The sequence below is a fragment of the Oreochromis niloticus genome, linkage group LG15 (genome assembly GCF_001858045.2).
Source record: "Oreochromis niloticus isolate F11D_XX linkage group LG15, O_niloticus_UMD_NMBU, whole genome shotgun sequence".
Classification (NCBI taxonomy): Eukaryota; Metazoa; Chordata; class Actinopteri; order Cichliformes; family Cichlidae; genus Oreochromis; species Oreochromis niloticus.
The window spans coordinates 30790327-30810204 of NC_031980.2; the positions used below are offsets into that span (position 1 = coordinate 30790327).

General features: G+C 40.0%; 2 protein-coding genes across 4 annotated transcripts; one reads left to right on the forward strand and one right to left on the reverse strand.

The window, feature by feature from the left end:
• Window positions 1-594: 594 nt before the first annotated feature.
• tube1 (tubulin, epsilon 1) lies at window positions 595-14443 on the forward strand. Of its 3 annotated transcripts, XM_003453013.5 has the most exons (12): window positions 595-782; window positions 955-1028; window positions 3459-3511; window positions 3610-3667; window positions 4998-5113; window positions 6704-6825; window positions 8121-8308; window positions 8434-8606; window positions 9089-9229; window positions 10919-11059; window positions 11742-11916; window positions 12343-14443. In XM_003453013.5, exons 1-12 carry the CDS (start codon window positions 758-760, stop codon window positions 12499-12501), a joined length of 1425 nt encoding a protein of 474 aa, XP_003453061.1. In that variant the 5' UTR covers window positions 595-757; the 3' UTR covers window positions 12502-14443. The 3 variants fall into 3 exon arrangements, with proteins under 3 accessions (XP_003453061.1, XP_025754894.1, XP_005457979.1); XM_025899109.1 differs by lacking the exon at window positions 955-1028 and having other exon boundaries at window positions 597-782; XM_005457922.3 differs by lacking the exons at window positions 595-782; window positions 955-1028 and adding an exon at window positions 1049-2220.
• On the reverse strand, window positions 12740-19876 carry ccn6 (cellular communication network factor 6). Its single transcript, XM_003453014.5, has 5 exons — window positions 19727-19876; window positions 17011-17290; window positions 15236-15472; window positions 13325-13518; window positions 12740-13220 (listed from the first exon to the last, which is right to left on the reverse strand). The coding sequence occupies exons 1-5, from the start codon at window positions 19772-19774 to the stop codon at window positions 12939-12941; spliced, it is 1041 nt and encodes a 346-aa protein (XP_003453062.1). The 5' UTR covers window positions 19775-19876; the 3' UTR covers window positions 12740-12938.
• Between the last annotated feature and the right edge of the window lie 2 nt (window positions 19877-19878).

Below are 19878 nucleotides of genomic sequence, written 5' to 3' on the forward strand. Positions count from 1 at the left end.
ATGACTGTATGCCTTATGTGGGCGTGGAAATTTGAGCATGCTCGTGATGCAAGGTGAAAAGTCATAATAAGTGTTCAGTAATTGTTTTGTTTTTTCTTTTCTTTCAAAAATGTTTGTTTTTTATTTTGTTTTTACTCAGAAGAACATCATTTTCAGGGGGGAAATATTTCACGACAGTTAAGACATAAGGTGAAATAACTGGGAAGCCTAATCACAGACAAGCAATAAATACCAAGGCAAAACACTGGAAAACTGGTTGAAAACTCTTCGTCTTATAATTGTTTTAATTTTGGAAAAAGATCCTACCTACCTTAATTTGGCACTCACGCTGAGACACAACATTCAACCATAATGTAACATCACTGACAAAATATAGGTTACGGTCATAAATGTTTTTATTCTGCTTTTAAAAACAAGTATCTCATACCATCCTTTGTTTTAACTTCATTAATGGAAATTAAACTACAGAAGTGATTTCAATCATTAAATGTCAATTTTCTGTGTGGTTTCTACAAAATTGCTATATTATATCACTTTGCTTTGTTAGCCTTTTTTGGGGGGGGGGCTGTCATTGACTGAAACGTACGTTCCGTTTCCATGGAAATGACGTCATCAGTGCTCGACCAAACATAGCTAAGACGCGAGGAAGAAGAGGTATTCAAAAGTCTTGTGAAGAACTTATTGATGGATGACATAAACGGAACAGTCCTTATGGATTAGTTCGGCACTCTGACAGCGTGTATGGGGTGTTGTTGTCATGACACAGTCCGTTGTGGTCCAAGGTGAGTGAAACAGCGCGGTAAATGACAGGTAGGAGGCTAGCTCAGGCCCCAGGTCGGTGTTTATGTCAAGTAGTTCCGTTTTTTGTGACATAGCTGCACACCTTTAACAAATGGAATCTTTATTACCACTAACTGGGGTTTTTTTTAAGTTAAACTGAACTTGGTTTTGCAGTTGGACAGTGCGGCAACCAGGTTGGCTGCAGGTTTTGGGATCTTGCTTTGAGAGAGCATGCCCATGTCAATAAAGTAAGTGCAATTACACACACAGCACAGCACAACGAAGGTATCCGACGAACAATAATGAAGTCTGACTTGTTACGGCAGGAAAAGCACATGTTTGTCTTTCTAATGTTTTGGTGACCCAGACTATACAACCAAAAATCCCTGGACACAGCATCTCTGGGTGAAACACAGCCGCTTTTAACGTTTTCATAATTACACCTGTGCTTTTGAGCTGGATAAAACAATATGTTACAGAGCTCAGATCAACTCAAGCTGGTTTCTTGAGCATGGAAAGGGGGTTACTGTACTCAAATGTACTCTACCAGAGCCACCAGATCTCAATCCAGTAGAGCACCATTGGGATCATGTCAAGACAGTGTAGTAAAGGTACAAAATAGTAAAATGTAATTAAAGTTCAAGTAACTTTAGTTAGTGTAGGAAAACCTTTAATGCTGAGCATATTTAATCAACTCAGAGGAGAAACTCCTACAACCAGCTGGGAGCAACAAACACACCTTCAACTGTTAGCATTTCTTAGACTACAGCAAAAGTGTCATTAACCTCTGGCACATGCACCTACAACAACCAAGGCAGGAAAACTGTCTGCTTTGCTCACTCTGTGATGTTTGTCCATGTGTTAAGGGGGGGCTTGGAGGCTTTCCTTAATTTAATAAGGATTTGAGAGAGTTTGAAAAAGGGCCAGATTGTGATGGCTAGATGACTGGGTGAGGTGTGGGTGCATGTGCATCACCTAGTGGGGGAACACAACACCAGGATGCACTATGAGAAGAAGATGAGCTGGTGGAGGCGGTGGGATGCTCTGTGCAATGTTCTGCTTGGAAACCTTGAGTCCTGCCATACATATGGATGTTACTTTAACACGTAGCACCTACCCAAGCATTGTTGCAGACCATGTACACCCTTTCATGGAAACAGTACTCTGTGATGGTTGTGGCCTCTGTCCGCAGGATAATGCACCCTGTCACAAAGCAAAGGTTCAGGAATGGTTTGAGGAGCACGAAAATGACTTTGAGGCATTTTTTACCCCTCCAAATTCTCCAGATATCAATCTAGTCGATCATCTGTGGGATGTGCTGGACAAATGAGTCCAATCCACTGGAGGCCTCTTACAGGACTTAAAGGATCTGTTGCTAACATCTTGGTGCCAATACCACAGGACACCTTCAGGGGTCTAGTGGAGTCAATGCCTCGATGGGTAAGGTTTGTTTTGGCAGCAAAAATGGGACAGACAATATTAGGCAGGTGGTCATAATGTTATGTCTGACTAGCATCAGCAAATGTGCATTTCTATTATCATTATTATAATTATTTTACACTGTGTAAATTGGGACTCACCAGCTGTTAGTAGTGAACAGACCCAAACCAACTGTCTCCTCCCCCCGGATCCCCTCATCTCGCCAGCATTTTCTGTTATACTTGTCATTGCAGAGTGAAAGATTTTGCTATGGTAACTTAGTCCACAGTAAGTGTTGATTATGTGCTTGAATGTATCTATGTTGAGGAATTATAATGTGTAGTGGGGTATTTTGCTTTAATAATTGGTGTGGGTGGGGTTTTTTTCTCATCTTGGTGTAACTTTATAATTACCAGACTTTCCAGCCACATTGTCATGTCATTTTTAAATTGCATTCCAAACTGACTGTGACAGAAAAACAGCAGTTAAGTGTCAAACACTCTTGTATAATACACATTGTAATTTTCTTCTCTGACTTGTGTGGTTGGGTTAAATCAATCCCAGCTCTGTTTGTCTGCTTTGTGCAATCTGTTTGAGATGATGTGAGAGCTGTCAGTTGACGCCTCAGCAGATACGCCCTACGTGATTCAGAGAATGCTTCTCATTTTTTTCATGATTAGGAAACCTCATTTTTAAGCACTGTATTTCAGCTGGGTAGTTAATAACACATTTCTTTAGTGTGACAGTGTTGGTATTAAGTACTAGAAACAATTTAATTCAATTTCCAAAAATGAAATCCTGATTTCGCATGAATTTTATCGTGGTAAAACTGAAAGTGTTCCAGTGATATGTGCAGTAATTCTCATGGTTTAGGTAAAATGTGTCACCTATGTAGAAACTACTGATTCACAGGATGAAACCATTTCACCAGATACCCAGGCCTAGTCTATTATAATCTTATGTTTAAATGTATGAAAAATTTAGATGCAGCTGGTATAAACAAAAACAAAACAAAACAAAAAATCAGGAAGAGGGCAAATACTTGTTCACAGCACTGTAGATTTAAGTGGCCAAGAAAAACTTTTAGTAAATTCTTTAACATCTTATCTATGATAATCAGGGAAGTCATTATGTTTTTCTCACTAAGCTTTTGTTCCAAAGGATGTCTGTTTTCTGTGTGCCCTGTTTTGTCCTGTAAGAAACAGACATGACTCCCACAGCTCCTAAACTCTAACATCTTTTATTTCCTTCATCCTCAGAGGGGATTGTACGATGAGGCCCTCAGTAGCTTTTTCCGAAATGTGGATTCCAGGTATGTTAAACCTGCTTTCCTCCAGTAGCTCATTCACATAAAAGTGTTCCAAATGTATTCCTTTTTTTTTTTTTAAATCACTGACCATCCTTTTCCAGGAACAGTGACGGGGCTGCATTTGCTGTCGGTGGGAGAATCCAACACCTGAAGGCCAGGGTAAGTTCTAGAAGGACTCTCGAATCCCCGATTTTCAGTTATTGTGTCAAAACTGGATAGAAATTAAGGAAATAAGAAGTTAGAACTTAAGGAATTTCAGAGTTGGTACTAATAAAAGTAGAATTTGTCATGAATAGGCTGTGTGGCAGGCAGGAGTAGCACCCAAAATGCAGGACACTCAGACGGAGGAGTAAACTCAAAAGGCTGTTTTATTGCAGTTGCAGAAAAAACTCCATAAACAAAGAACTTGCAAAAACAAAACTGGAAACTAATACCAAACACTAAGAAACCTGGAGACGAGGAACACAGAGGAAAAAACCACACAGCATGAGGGGACGACGCGACAGAGAACAAAGAAAAACACAGGGCTTATATACACAGGGGAGTAATCAGGGAATGGAAAACAGGAGGGAGACACAGCTGGGAGAAATTGGGGCTAATGAGACAGGGGGAGCAAAACTGAATACACTCACATGAGACAAGACCTTCAAAGTAAAACAGGAAACAAGAAACAATTCACAAGGACGCTGACTTGACACTGAACTCAACAGACAGACTAACGAGCAGACACTATGACATCATGGGCAGACAGAGAACACAGGGACGTGGGACCAGGTCAGGCACAGAACAGAAACTAAACAAATGGCAAATCTAAACAAAAGACATAACTAGCATAAACAAGAACATAGAATATAGTAAGGAAACACAAAACACTGAGTCGTTAGACTCAGGACCATGACAGTATTACATTATTTTCTACCACACATAAAAGTTTGTTATGTTAGCCTATGCATGCAGACATTTTAACCTATGGAACATTCACAATAGCAGTGAAGGCATAGTCAAGTCTCTTTCACATGCAAAGCATAAGGCTTTGAATGTTGCTAGTATGAACTGATACTGAAAGTAAATTCTTTGTGAACACCTCTTGGTCAACTGTATCAAATGCAAATTAATTCCATATCTGATTCTCTCAGTCATTGAGTTTGGGTGTAGCTTTTGCTGTGCCAGAGGTGCCGCGTCTTTCTGTTTCCATTAAATAACCCTTCTACTAGAAATGAGCAAAGGGCTGCCACATCTCAAATTTCACCCTTTGGGGTTAACCTTGGCCCAAAGAAAAATGATAAACGGCTTTAACGTGGATAATAATCAGCTTAAGACTGATTGATGTGCGTATTCTTTTCGCATTTTATTTTGGAGTCGAGCTTACTGAAAGGTTCAGCATTCATTAGGTGAATTATGAAATGACTGAGGTAAAAGGAATGTGCTCAGTATATGATAGCATTGAAATGTATGAGCGGGCCTCATTTTCACATATTTGAATCCACAGGCGGTCCTGGTGGACATGGAAGAGGGTGTGGTCAACCAGATCCTGCAGGGCCCGTTAAGAGAAGTGTTTGATAGCACGCAACTACTCACAGACGTGTCAGGTTCAGGCAACAACTGGTAAGAGACAGACAAGCCCCAGGATGCCACGAGCTCACGTGGACTTTACCAACTGTTGCACACCATAATTTAAATCCTGCTGGAGTTGTGTTACAATTGCTCACGTGCTGTTACACTATATGCAGTTCTAGTGGTATTCAGGGGTTGATTTGAAGAGATTGCAAAGAAAGTATTTTTTGGTAATTGTCTGAAAGAATTAAAACATGTTTTCTTAATAATCCACTATATGTTGAATTTTGTATCATCTGAAAGAGAAACACGGGTGGCTTAACTGTTGTTTTTTCAGTTTGCACTTTCTCAAGTCTGCAGAGTATAATTTAGGGAAAAGGTCAGCAGTGCTTCTTGATCAGCCTGATGTGAGTAGTTTCTCTGTATGGTTTCCCTGGTCTACCTACCATTTCAGGTAGGTAGACCAGGTCTCCAGAATGAAATTTATATTTAACAAAGTTATATTCTCAGTTATAAATAGAGTACCATCTTTCGTTTTAAGAATTTCATGTTTAAAGGTATTCTACATGCATTATTGTGAAATACAACTATGTACTATCTTTTGCAATGAAGTTTTTTTTTTTATTAGTGTGTGCTCCAATGTGGGACTTTACAGGACCTCTTGAATTTTTTTTTTTCCATATGTTAATGAGCCAATACTCTATATTTTTCAAAAAGTATATATCTCTTGTAAAGTATTTTAATATATGGCTGTAAGATTTCACAGATTCACAGATTGGAAATGGTCAAGCCGAAGGTCCACAGTGATATCAGATAGTATGGAATGTTATGGGATGTTAACAGGAAGTCTACTTGACACAGAGTTATATTAGCACACGCTTTTAATTTCTTCAAATAATCTTTATCTTCTGTAAATTTTTTGTCAGCTGCCGGTGGCTTATTTTCTGTCTGCACAAAAAAGTGCAACTTGTTTACAGTGTAGCATTGCCTGTGAATGAACCACCAATGGATTATGTAGTCAATCCATGACGCCTGTGGTAAAGCCTGTACTTGGCATGCCACAACAATTTGAGACTGTCAGTCTGATTCCCACAGTTTGTTGCTTAGAGGCGAGAAAGCCTTTACACTGCACGGCAATCTTTTTATTAGCCCACATAATTATACCCCATGTTTAAAATTCCTTATATTGAATTTAATATTGTTTTTACCATGAATGACATTTTTGCACTAAACTCTTTTATATGCCCTACAACACATAACATAGGGGGAGTTGAACTTTGACTCTTTTATTTTGCATAGTTTGTTGTAATGAAAAAAAACACAAGAGCAACATGGGATACTTCAGGACATCCCGACAGCCCCTTCAATTACTTTTGTCTGTTACTTTTCCTTTCCATGAACACACTAGCTACTGACAACTTCCTAACACATCATGCATGCTGTGGGAGCAACGGGCAGTCTGTCATGTTGATCACTCAATATAATTGCTTAAGCTGACATAGTGATCATCATAAAAGATGAAAGTAATATGAAATCTGTCCTGAGTATTACAAATGATACTTATCATTAATGTTTAATTTTTGGCATTATCTTATGATTAGGGGGAAAAAACCAAGGTATTGTTTTGTGCTTGTCATTCAGGGCAGTTGGAAACATGACGTACGGCTCAGCCTACAGGGAGAAGATAGTGGATAAGCTCAGGAAGGCAGCAGAGCAATGTGACTGTCTGCAGTGCTTCTTTCTCATTCACTCTATGGGAGGAGGTAAGGCTCTGATCCAAGGGCATCCTTGCATTAATGCTTCACAGTCCAGTACTCCAAGCTTTACTTCAATTAATTCATGTTAGATTTGTAGTAACAAAAAAAAATGAATAAAGCCAATAAGAATATATTTGTAGATGATTTCATTTCACTTACTTAATTTTTGTATCTTTGTTGTCACACGCGTCACTTCTTTACTTTTAGATCTGTATGAAGGCTGTAAGAGTAGTTAGCTGAAATAAAATAGAAACTAGAATTTAGAGAAAAAACTTATTGAAATAATATATTCAAAAATTCATCCATCCATTTTCTTCCTCTTATCTGTGGCTGGGTTATGGGGGCAGCAGTCTCAGCAGACAAACCCAGACCTCCCTCTCCACAGCCACGTACTCCAGCTTATTCAAACCAGCCAACAGATATAATCTCTCCAGTGTCTCCTGGGTCTACCCCAGGGGCCTCGTCCACCCTTCCAAGCTGGAGGCCATTCCCTGATGAAGCAACAGGACCATTCTGCAAAATGCAGAGATCAAATTCTGAGGCAGTTTGCTCAAAACCTAGACCCTCCTGAGGAGGCTGAGGAGTGTAATCCCCCTATAGTTGGAGCACACCTTCTGCTCCCCATTCTTGAATATGGGAAACACCACTGCAGACTGCCAGTCCAGTGGCACTACCCCGATCTCCATGCAGAGGTGTGTTAAGCAGGCAGCCCTGCAACATGATGATGATGACATTCCTGAGCTTTCAGGAATTTTATCAACATCATCTACCCCAAGGACTCTGCCACCGATAGTTGTTTAACTACCTCAGTGACCTTGTCCTCAGACCGGCCTCCTCTACAGAAGGCATGTCAGTGGGATTAAGTTGGACTCAGTTGAAGTCCGCAGCGCTACACCCAAAGAGTAGAGCACTGCTTTCCTGATGATTTTCCAGAAACACTTCGAGGCAGACCGAAAGTCTTTGTCCAAGGCTTCACTGGACTCCTCCCATAACCTAAGCTTTGCTTCACCCACCGCCCAAGCTATATTCTGCTTGGCCTGCCAGTATCAATCAGCTGCCTCCAAGGTCCCACAGGCTAACCAAACCCGATAGGTCTCCTTCAGCTTGATCGCTCCCTTCATCTTCAGTGTCCACGATCTGACTCAGGGATTACCAGGGATTGCAGCTCTACTTTTATACTGAAAAGTGTTCCCTTAATTTTTCAAGCAGTGTAGAAACAAGATTTAAATTGTCATGTCAGTAAATTAAGGATTTTACTGTAGACAGCTGATAATTAATTAGTTATTGACTATGGATTTAAGGTACTGGCTCTGGCCTGGGAACCAGAGTGCTCAGCTTGCTGGAGGAGGAGTTCCCTGAGGTGTGTCGCATTATCACCTCCATCTATCCATCTGCGGAAGATGACGTAATCACCTCACCATACAACAGTGTCCTCGCCATGAACAAGCTCACAGAGCACGCTGATTGTGTCCTGCTAGTGGAAAACCAGGTTTGTGCATTCAGAAATGTTCCACCCTCCCGCCCCCCTCCCTGCAAATGTCTATGCAACACACATAAATCAAAACTGTCAAATTGAACGCGATTTCTTCTTTTCCCTCATTTCTCCCCTTCCAGTCATTGGTTGACATTGTGAACAAGATTAAAATTATGTCTCATGGTACAAAGCCTGGTTTAATAATCAAGAGAAACAGCACAGTCACCTCTGGACAGGGAGGCCTCAGCGGGGCAGAAAAACCCTTTGATGCTATGAATAACATTGTGGCTAACCTGTTGCTCAATATTACCAGGTATAGTATTACTGTTTGCTCATATACAGTATGTGCTAAGGAAAAACATTAACACCCTTTTGACCATTTTTTCTAGTCCATAAGATTGCCATAATAAATGTATTAGTATCCATTCTCTTCATAATAACAGTCAGTAAAGCCAGATTGGGCTTTCATCTGCAATATCCAGTCTGTTTTAAATAAAAGTAGTGAGTCAGCCAAAGTTAGAGCATAAGACACTAACCAGAGATGTCAAAGCATTCTACGTGTTTATCGCGTGATGCTATCCTATCATGAAAAGCTTCTGTGACAGAGTACTGCATGAGCTTGAGAGTCAATCTTAGGAAGTTATCTATGAATAAAGGTATTTTGATCTTTTGCACGGTGTTATGTATCAAGAAGATATTCTAGATTTGCTTCTTTTAGTTATGCGTAATTAGCGGAACTTAACATTATTATGCAGTCAAATTGAGCATGTTATTATAACTTTTTTTCATTTGCAGCTCAGCCCGTTTTGAGGGCTCCCTCAACATGGATCTGAATGAGATTGCTATGAACCTGGTGCCCTTTCCTCGTTTACACTACCTGGTGCCCAGTCTCACACCCCTCTATACATTGGCAGATATTAATGTGCCCACAAGGAGGTAAGCCTTGTGCCCATCAGTACAGTTATTTTTACCTGACAGTTGTTGTGTGTCCTGCAGAGCTCCTTCTCACATGAACCCCTCCATTGATGACTTGAGCATTTAGAAGTGGTTTCAGTTGGTTTACACCATAACTTAAACTGTCATTTGAAACATGATGATGAAACAGCACCAGTCAAGCAGGACTGACTCACGATGTCGTACAGATGGGGTGGCTGGTATGGTTAGTGGCATAATTTAGATTCAAATATTTTCCTGATACGAGTCATGGAAAAGAGTATAGGCTGAAGCTTGCAGCTTACACAACTCCTGTCCCTGACACCATTCAAGATATAAGGAACACTCACACAACCATATGCTTAAACACAAAATGTTTAAACTATGAAAACAGAAAGAAATGATTGTCCATTTGTGCCAAATTCAGCTACAGATGAACACTAAACATCGATCAAAATACTGAGTAATTGTGATTTCTAAGACGTTTTTAAATAGTTTCAGTGTGCTGCACATTTCAATTTTGTCAGGAAAATAGTTCCAAACTCCTGTAACAAATACACAATGACATTTTGTATCATTTGTGTTTATCCTTCATTCATATCCACACATATTCGGTGGTAATTGTCTATTATATTCTTTGTACTTAATTAAAATTATGTTGTGGTTTACTAAATTTTTGAATTCAGGGTATTTAATTGAACAAATAATGGATGTTTTTACTCAGTTTGCAATATTATGCAAAGTCAAAAATACAATGTATTTCAACATTTTGGTTTTCACAATTTCTCTGCAATTTCCATTGACAAACATACAAGAAATAGGAAATCAGGAAGGGGGCAAAAACACCTTTTCACACTACTGTAAATATAAGCAGTGATGCAGAAGTGGGGAAAATGGCTGGAAAATAGAGGCGTAGCTAAGAGTTGTGAATGGTTTAAATAATAATCCAGTACTTAATGATTAATAGTTGAGAAATTTTGCTGATCATTACTGAAAAATAGTGTTAAAGTAACTAAAGATCCAGTTCAAATAGGTTCAACACTTTACATTCGACCTTGAGTTTGTATTAAATATGAAACTTTTTTTTTTTTCATGAACTTGCCTGATCTGAATAACCAAGGTGCTACAAACTCAGAACAGCACTTTTCTTCCCAGTTAAACAGAAGCGTAAGAGTTTAAAACACCACAAAGACAGCGTTCTTTTTATTATGTGAAAAAAGCAGCAAGTTCAATTTTAGCCTTCCAGACGTAGGATTTAAAAAAAAACACCAATCTGCCTACCTCCTCCCAGCAACAGCTGCCACAAAAGTGGCCTTGTGTGGGCCATAGAGACCTTCTCTCCTCCTATGAAGCTGCTTATTGGTCAAAAAAAGTGGTGGTTTTACTGGATAACTCCCAGCAGTAAATATATGTGACTGTATGAATGCAGGGCATGGTGTTGCTTAAAAATATCGCGCCTGCTCTTTGGGACTTCCCTACATAAATAAAGGTGCAAACATTCTTCTATGCCAAACACTGCTGTCTCGGTCCCCAGTCTTTCTGAACTTCTGATAAAAATCTTCAAGGCATGTTCAGTTAAAATCAGGTTCATTGAGGCTGGAAAAAAAAGCTATAAAAGGAATATTTAACATGATTTGATCAACTGATACAAGCATGTCTTTTCTTCTCCTGTCTTCCAACTGTGCACTCTAGACTGGATCAGATGTTCAGCGATGCCTTCAGTAAAGACCACCAACTAATACAAGCCGACCCGAAGCACAGTCTGTACCTGGCTTGTGCCCTCATGGTCAGGGGTAACGTGCAGGTTTCTGATGTCCGCAGGAATATCGAGAGGTCAGAGGAAAATCCTTTATTTCTGTATATAATTCTACACCAAAACATGTAATGATTTCATGCACCCATCCCAACGTACCCAGTGATCCACACGTTCACCTTCTATATAGTATACCCATTGAGCACTAGCAGTAAGTCATGATTACTCTATTCAGCCACAAGCTCTTACTATATTCTCCTCTAACCACTGCCCTCACAGAACTCATTTTCAGTTGGCAAACACATTTTTTACTGTGACTGTTGTGTTAAAATTGTTGGCAAAAGAGCTAGGAGGAGGAAGGAAGTACTAATATATATATATATATATATATATATATATATATATATATATATATATATATATATATATATATATATACTTAATGTACAAACAGGACTAAGTATCTTAACTATAAGGATACTTGTAGATGTTGGTAGTCCTATAATCTGCAGACAAGTCTTTTTTTTTTTTTTTTTTTTTACTGTGTGATTCCCAATTGTTTCATTGTTGTTAAAGCTAGTGAGGTAAATATGCTTGGTTTCTGGATTTAAAGTCATAGCTCCTAGCTAGGGAACTGTTCATATATTGATTTCAGGATAAAGTACAGTAAACTGAGACTAAACAAAGTCTTTTGGTTGTCATGTGAAGCTCACATGTTAAACATTACATATACAGTTATTTTCCCCTCTCTCCTGGCTTTAGACTGAGACCATCACTGCCCTTTGTCTCATGGAACCAGGAAGGCTGGAAGACGAGTCTGTGTTCAGTGCCTCCTGTGGGACACTCCCACTCCCTGTTAGCTCTGGCCAACAACACCTGCGTGAAGCCCACATTCATGGAGCTCAGGGAACGCTTTACCAAGCTCTACAGAAAGAAGGTGCGTCTCAAGCTGTCTTTGTGAGGACATTCTTTGATAGTAATGCATTCCCAGATCTAATAACTTAAATTTTACTATTACAAACCTACAGTCTCCTCTTAGCCTAAACTTAATTCTAGCTTAAACCCTAAACCTTTTAACCCATCCGTAAAATGTAGCTACAAAAGATAACTTGGGATATAGTCTTCTTTCACTGGTTTAAGTTTAGAGGCATACGTGGATTTCAAAATGTGTATTTTCTTTTATTTAATTGAATATGTGGTGCAGGTATAGCCACAGAAAACGAAGCAGTTTGTCTTCAGGTGAAATGATATCTCAGGTTTATTCTTTAAGCTTATTGGCAAATGCATATCAGCCTCTAAATCTGACAAACACATAATCAGCCTGAGTCAGACTCAGTTTAATGTTTTGTCTTTTTTGTTTTAGGCTCACTTACACCACTACCTGCATGTAGAGGGGATGGAGCAGAGCTTCTTCTCAGAGGCCATTGCCTCTCTCAACTCACTGATTGAAGAATATCATCATCTGGATGCCACCAAGGCCAGACTCATGCCTGATGCACCCAGACTCTCCATCGCCAGATGAAGGTCTGCTGTGCTGTGAATCTGGGAATCAAACTCACAGAACTGAAGCTTTTACATATCAACATTATCTAATTTATGACATGGTCAAAGTGTTCCAAACAGCACTTAAAGAGAACATCAGCTTAATCTACTCTAAAGCTTCTATTTGCTTTTCCAAGCTCCCTGATTGTTCTGTTATGAGGTAATGTTAAAGCTAGTACACTGGCCATATTCCTTGTTGTTAGTGCACATACCTGTCCTGTAGAGTGCATCATAAAACCTAGTTTTGTTTTGTTTTTTTAATGATCTGTCGTTCTTCTTTCTCAAAATTAGTTTTGCTTTTGTCCTTTTGGAGGTGCAAAACTGTTACTAAGGGAGAATTAAAGTGTATGTATGTTTCAGTCCTTAGTTTCTCACAGCAGGGCTCGCAGCACTCTGCGTCTCTGATGTTTGGGGTCCTTAGAGTAACCGCAGGTCAGAAAACATGTCGCCCGGATCATTGCACTTCCTCTGACACACACAGGACGTTATCCACTGCATCTTCCACTGTGTTTTGGAGCCTCCTTTGCAGGTGAAGTTGACCTTGATCATGCGTGACTTGTTGGGGACACAGCAGCGCTTGTCTGTACACACACCACAGTATGTGGGCTTAAACTTTTTGTTGCTGGTACAGCCAGAGAGAGTCAACTTTTCTGCTTTCTTTGCCTGGAATTTGGGTCGGCACGTCTTTCCCTTTGGCACCTAGAAGTGGGAATAGCAATTGGTGTCTTTCTTTTTAAGAGTTGGAGAAAAAAAATTAAATGAAAATATTAAAGATTTAGACAGATTAAAGCTGAAGATGCCACCTTAACACTCCTGAGCACGCTTTTCTCACACGGTCGCAGCAGGCACAGGCGGCGGTCTTTCCTCATCTCACACTTGCTGTTATCGTTGTTGACGCGTACAGAGATGCCCAGGCCGCAGGTCTTGGAACAGGGACTCCAGTGGGTGGTCTGGATTAGGCAGTTCTTCTTCCAGGCTAAAGGAGGATCCCTGTAACCTTTCAGTGTTACAGTTAAAGGGTACTGTGTCAAGCAAAGCACAGATCAGAATCATTCTAACAAGCTGCTGTGTCTCCATCAGAGATGGGGAGTAACGCATTAAAAGTAATGCATTACTGTAATCTGATTACTTTTCAAGTAACAAGTAAAGTAAGGGATTACTATTCCAAAAAAGTTATTTGATTACTGTTACTTTACCATAAGCATGCTGCGTTACTAAACCGTGAGTTTGTTTGTTTGTTTGATTCTGTAAAAAGTGACATAAACATTAGCGTCCGCTGTACACTACGTGGGAAGAAAACTTCTTTTTACAGTGAAAAACTAAACTTCAAATTATTTATTTTTTGCGCTGTTTTTCTTGCATCTATTTGAAAGAGTGAGAGTAAACACAAAAATTATTTTATTTTAAATGCTGGAATATGCAGAACATAGGTTTAAATGTTAAACAAATTTCTTCAACTCAGAGAATGTTGCATATAATTAAATTTTTGCTTAATGCAATGTGCATAAAGTTAAAAGATTAAAACTAATAAAACAAGTTTTAAAAAGAGACTTTTTGAGTTGATTCAATTTCATATGATGGGTTATGCAGAAAAAAATAGAAGTGGGCTGAAAGGTCTATTGCGTTATTACGTATGTATCATGTTTTTAAAAAGTAAATAATAAAGTAATAAAGTAGCTAATTACTTTTGAAAATAAGTAATCTGTAAAGTAACAGAATTACTTGGTTGGAGAAGTAATCAGTAATTAGTAACAAATTACTATTTTCAAGTAACTTGACCAGTACTAGTTGTGATTAGGTGCTATAGAGACTTATGGGAGCGGTATGGGATTTTGATAGAATTCATTATGATATGAAATTGCTGCTACATAGAAAAGGACAAAAAAAAAAATAAAAGATCTGTGTAGAAATGTAACACAAAAGAATCTGAAACACTGTAAACTTACCAGCTCACTATACAAACTCAGCTACATGTAAAAGAAGACCTATCTTTGCATATCATTATTATTGAGGAGCAGAAATATGTGGAGTCACTCTAAACATGTCGGGTGAGGACTCTGTGGAGAGCTACAGGGCAGAGCCCAGAATTTTGGCACTGCGCTCCTAGCCTGGAGCCATCCGCTAGCACCAACACTTCTCGAACCACAACCAGATCAGACCCACAAACACCAAAATAAAAGCTTCTTTTGTTATTAGATCACCCTCAGAACTTTCCCCTCTCGTTAGTACATTTTTGTGACTATAGCGTCATGCTCGTTTGCACCACTTAGTAAGCTTGTCGTGTCCTTTCTTGACATTTTTAATCAAAATGAAAACGTTTCAGCCAAATCGCAACGTTGGGACAGGGACGATGAGTTTTTACTGGGTGGGAAAGTGCATTGTTTTTTTCACAGTGGCAAATCACTATATGTGACTCAGATAGATCATGTGATAGATCTGGTTCAGCTACATGCCACGTCAATTAAATAAGCTTTGCAGTACATCAAAGTGGCATTTTTATGGCTTTTAATAAAAACCAACTTGTCTCTCTTTCTTCTCCTCTAACTGGAATCATATGTGTCAGACAGTTTAACCACAGGCAGTCACACCTCACACTGACAGTACTGAGTAATGAGGCTCCCCCTTCCCTTCCAGCTACCTAACTTGGACAGCAATTAGCATTCCAGGCCAGACAGCCTGGCCCTTCTCCATGAATTCAGTCTCTAAACACACACCTGACATGTAGGTAGTGTCCTGCTGGTGCTTGTTTGGGCTCTGGCCACTGCGAAGGCCAGCTGGCGTGTTGCTGATCAGTGGTGCAGAGCCTAAGAGACCAGCAGGCTTCTGGATGAAAGCAGGGGTACAGCCGATAGCTCCAGCGATGCATGTACACTTGTAGAGGGGGCTGGACTGGAAGGCTTCTCCATTCTCATAGTGGACCCCATTCAGGTCACAGCCTACCGCCATCATGTCTGAAGGAATGAGAAGAAACATGCTGGTGCAAATCTCAAACTATGGTGGATCTTAAGACTGTAATGCAAATTAATATATTTTTTGTTTGTTTGGGGGGGTTTTGTAAACCAAGAATTTTACTGTGCCTTTTTCCCCACAAGCATACAAAATATGAGATTTGAGTGCAAATTATCTTTTTAAAAATGGCATACTCCTTTATGCTGGCATTGATTCCCAGCCTAGCACCCAATTTGCACATTTGGAATGATGACATGGAATGTAAAAACATGTTTTTGCAGGACACAAAAACCAGCAGTTTTTGACTCACGTAGGCGGAATTGTTGATTGGCGTTTAAGTTTCCCACTGAGGTTTGTAAAAGCCCCTTCAGGCTTCTTCACACTTGCACATTTTTTTAAATTGCTTTCCCGTTGAACTGGTTTAGAGCAGCCTCATATGAAGCCACTAAGTGGCTTTATGCAAACACTAATAAAACTCATTTAAACATACAACTTTTATGGTCTTTACAAATGTTGTTCGGCTCATGGTAATTGTGATTTACACTGCTTTAAAATATGCCATTTACAATATATCCATAATTCTGTTACTGTTGCAACACACGTAACCCTGCGACACGGCAGCCCCTGGGGCTGAATCCTCAAATATCCTCTTGAGGCTGAATCCAAAAGTGAGGCGAGCCCCATAGACTGCCGTTTAGAAAAAAAAAACAAAAAACGTGTTTATAAGTTGGTACAGAAAGGTGTTTTGGTCTCAGTAGCTAATATTTCCCTTCACAAATTTCCAATAACTAAACTTTTGAACTGTACTAAAGCTTTAAGTGAGAGATGAGGTCAGTTTGATCATGATTATTATAGGCTGTTGTGTGCTATAGACCATTTAGGAAGTCTCTGCTTTAGTTTTTGGAGAGTAAAATTAAAATATAAGTCAAGACTTCAAAATACTAAAACACTATAGCCATGTCCAGCTTTTACAATCCAGCCAGCATCACACTGTCATAGTTGTAGGAAGTAAAGCAGCATGTACCCCTGTAATCAGAGCTGGACTGGTAATCTGGCACACTGGGCCTATTCCCGGTGGGCCGAAGGGCTGATCTGAAAGGCCGCTGCACACTGGTCGTACAAGCACTGACAGCAGCCCATTCATTCATATTCATTACAAATCTTTTCACAAGCTTGTAAAGGTTTAGTGGTAAAAAGGTGAAGCTGAAAAGCCAAAAGAAAATCTGTGTCAAATTAATCGACACATTAGCTGTTGGCACCGTGAACAGTAGTACCAGCAACAGGTTGTAACAGGCCTCACAGTCACAGAAGGCTGCTGCTGCGGGCACCAGCTGTGGAGAAGTGAGGAAGATGAAACAAACGTGGTAAGATAATAGATGGAGGGACAGAATAAGTAAGGATTCGAGTAAAATAAGTGGCTGCTTTGACCACGAGTCATTGCTGCAGTGCAACTAAGGAAGCCTGATTAAAACCTGTGTTGGGCCCGTGACTCTTCATTGCAGCCCTGCCTGCAATAAAGTAAAAGACCAGGTCCACTCACATGCACACACTCCAACCTCGTATCTTGGCTTGTCTGCTGAGAAGTCACAGTACATGCCCTTGTGTGGGTCGCACACATCCCTCTCGTTGCACGGCTCTCCAATTTGTCGGGCGCAGCTCTTACAGCAGCCACACCCATCCAGGACAGAGCTGACACCAGGGGCACAGTAAGGTCTCTCCCGACACTTGCAGGGCCACTGGCAGAACTGGCGCCTCTCTGTCGTAGCCCGTCCACCCTGAGGAGCTTGCAGCTGCCCATTGTTCTGCGCCCTGCTGAAGCACTGAGGGGAAAACAGCCAGAAGGAGTCAAATTTTTGAATTGGCAGTATTATTTTTATTTTATTATTATGATGGAGATGATACGGGAAATGCACAGTAAAAAAAAAAAAAAACGCTCCTCGAATTAATAGTTTGTTTTTTTTAAAATAAATTGACAGTTCAAATAATGAAATGTTTACATGTACCAGTAATGTATATCTGCTTCCTGTCTACATTCACACCCATCTTTCTGGACCCTCCTTGTCCAACCAGGTTTAGTTACTCTGGAAAATGTTAAAGTAGAACTCTTTAGCGTTCAGTGCAGACACCCTAATGGGAGATTAAAGGAACAAAATGCCTTTGCACTTTACTATAGTGCTTTTTACCAGCCAAGGTCAATATTTTGTGTCAGATATTTTTTAGCCCAGCTTGAGGGAGATGAAAGTGAGGAGACAGATGATGCCTCAAAGGTGCTTTTAGTTTTTCCCCTGGACTGGAAAAATGATCTCATTGCCACAGGAGTAGCAACTCCATGATGGGCCCTGGCCCTAGGTCCCTTACTGCCACGTTGTACTAGAGCAAACAAAAAATCTCACTCTGTCTTTCATTCTCTCTCTTACACACACACACACACACACACACACACACACACATATAGCTTATGTACTTTTGGCTGCTTCAAGAGGCATTGCCACAGCAGGTAAGTCCACATGTTTGAATTGGCAGTTTTACGCTGGATGCTCTTCCTTATGCAACAAATAACAACGACAACTGTAACAAAGACAACTGTAATGTCTGTGGAGACACAGATGAGAGAAACAGTCGTCCTGAACAAGCACACTCATTTCTACAACCCCTCGTTCATTTTCAGTGAACCTGCTTCTGGATACATCACAATTGTATATATGAGAGTATATATGCATATTTTCAACATATAAAATAATCTTTCAGTCATTCACAAAAATACAAACTACTCACTCATCTTTCAGGCCATATCCAAAGTCCTGGCAGTACACTTAGTTTATATTTACAGTATATTTAACACATTTTGCTGTAGGATGAAATGTTTTCAACAGAAAGGTAAATTTACCTCATAGAGGAAAAGTCAGGGAAACTCCAAGTGTCGTAAGGAAGTTTGATGGGAATACAGCTTACATCTGAGTTATTTGAATAAAGTTGTTCTAAAAAGTACAAGTACATGCTTCCTAAATTTCTCTAAAGCTGCTAACAGGATATGACTTTATGGTGCAGTGAGCGCATGCACCCCTTATTTAGAGTGATGCACTTGTAAAAAAAAACATGTCTTTTTGTAAGTGCCACCATCTCCAAACCATATATCATAGCAGGTCTCCCTGCTGTCTTGTGTCCCTTGCCTTTTCTCTCGCTGCTATCTTTGTGTCACAAATTACACTTAACACTCGTCTCCACCCACCCCACTCCACCCTGCTGCTTTTCTCTTCTTCATCTCTCTTGTGTCCATTGCTTTGGATGGTTGACTTCAGGTATTTAAACTCATCTACCTTCACTGTCTGTGTCTAAAAACCACGAGTAAAACCCTAACTGCAGTGGCTGTACTCAGATCCACGTGTTAGCTTTAGCTGAAACTCATTTAGCTACTTAATTTCTGATAATTTTTAATAATTATCAGAAAAGATTGAAATTTGTTCTTTCTCTCTCACTTTCAGGTTTGAGGTTTAGACATGTTTAATCCCCATCATACTTCTACTTTAGCATTGTCATTGTAACTGTGCAGGGACAGTCTGGTTCAGGGGAACTCAGCTCTACCCAGTCTTTCTTGCTTTGTATTTTTCACTGCTAAGTGCAAAACAAAACAAAACAAAAAATCCAAATAGAAACAAAAATATATAAGAAACCTTTCAACAAAGCGTGACAGCCAAAAAATTCAACATCTAACATAGTGACACACTGCACAGAGCTCAGAGCAGTGAGAGGCCAAAATATCTTAGATATTTCAATATATTCCAGTCCTTGAATGTCCATGTTTACCTGATGGTATTTGCTGTGATGAAATCCAGCCATGGCACCACTTGTGCTCCAAATACCCCGGTCTCTTAGAGCTTCCAAGGGTTACTGAGGGTTATGGCAAAAATCTGAAGCCTATCTGCCAGGTTTGCTGAATGAGCTCATTTCATGGTGTGAAAATGAGTCCACAGGAGCTTGAACTGCAAAGGCTTCCCAATTTTGTCATCTTTTCTCACTTCACGCTTCTAAAATAAACCCTACACTAAAGCCAGTAAACTACTAAAGTCTACATTCAAATAATACTATCAAACAGTCAAGTCTGAACTGGGGTGTTTTGGTATTCACTTGCAGTCAGGCATCCCATACAGCTACGTGCTTTCCTCTGGATTTATATATAGCAGTTTCTGAGTGGCATCGAGTGTTGTCTTATCTGCAGTTTGAGGGAAAAAAAGGTGAAAGGGTAGTGCTCTTCTTACCTGTTGAGCAAAGATGAGCAGGAGGGAATGGCAGAGAAGCAGTAGCATCTCTCAAGTGGTCAAGGTTTGTGTGAGCTCCAGGAGAGAGATGGGGTGACGAGGGAGCAGGAAGGTGGGATTGAGGGAGGGAGACTGGGTGCTGGAAGAGGGAG

Excerpts from the sequence above, each read along its gene's own strand:
- tube1 (XM_005457922.3), top strand. The coding sequence starts at position 2,107 with ATGAGTCCAATCCACTGGAGGCCTCTTACAGGACTTAAAGGATCTGTT. Across the intron at positions 3,512-3,609 it reads TTCCGAAATGTGGATTCCAG|GAACAGTGACGGGGCTGCAT; the intron begins GTATGTTAAACC and ends ATCCTTTTCCAG. Across the intron at positions 8,309-8,433 it reads TCCTGCTAGTGGAAAACCAG|TCATTGGTTGACATTGTGAA; the intron begins GTTTGTGCATTC and ends CTCCCCTTCCAG.
- ccn6 (XM_003453014.5), bottom strand. The coding sequence starts at position 19,774 with ATGCTACTGCTTCTCTGCCATTCCCTCCTGCTCATCTTTGCTCAACAG. Across the intron at positions 17,291-19,726 it reads TGCTCATCTTTGCTCAACAG|TGCTTCAGCAGGGCGCAGAA; the intron begins GTAAGAAGAGCA and ends TTTTCCCCTCAG. Across the intron at positions 15,473-17,010 it reads CGAGGTTGGAGTGTGTGCAT|ACATGATGGCGGTAGGCTGT; the intron begins GTGAGTGGACCT and ends TCATTCCTTCAG.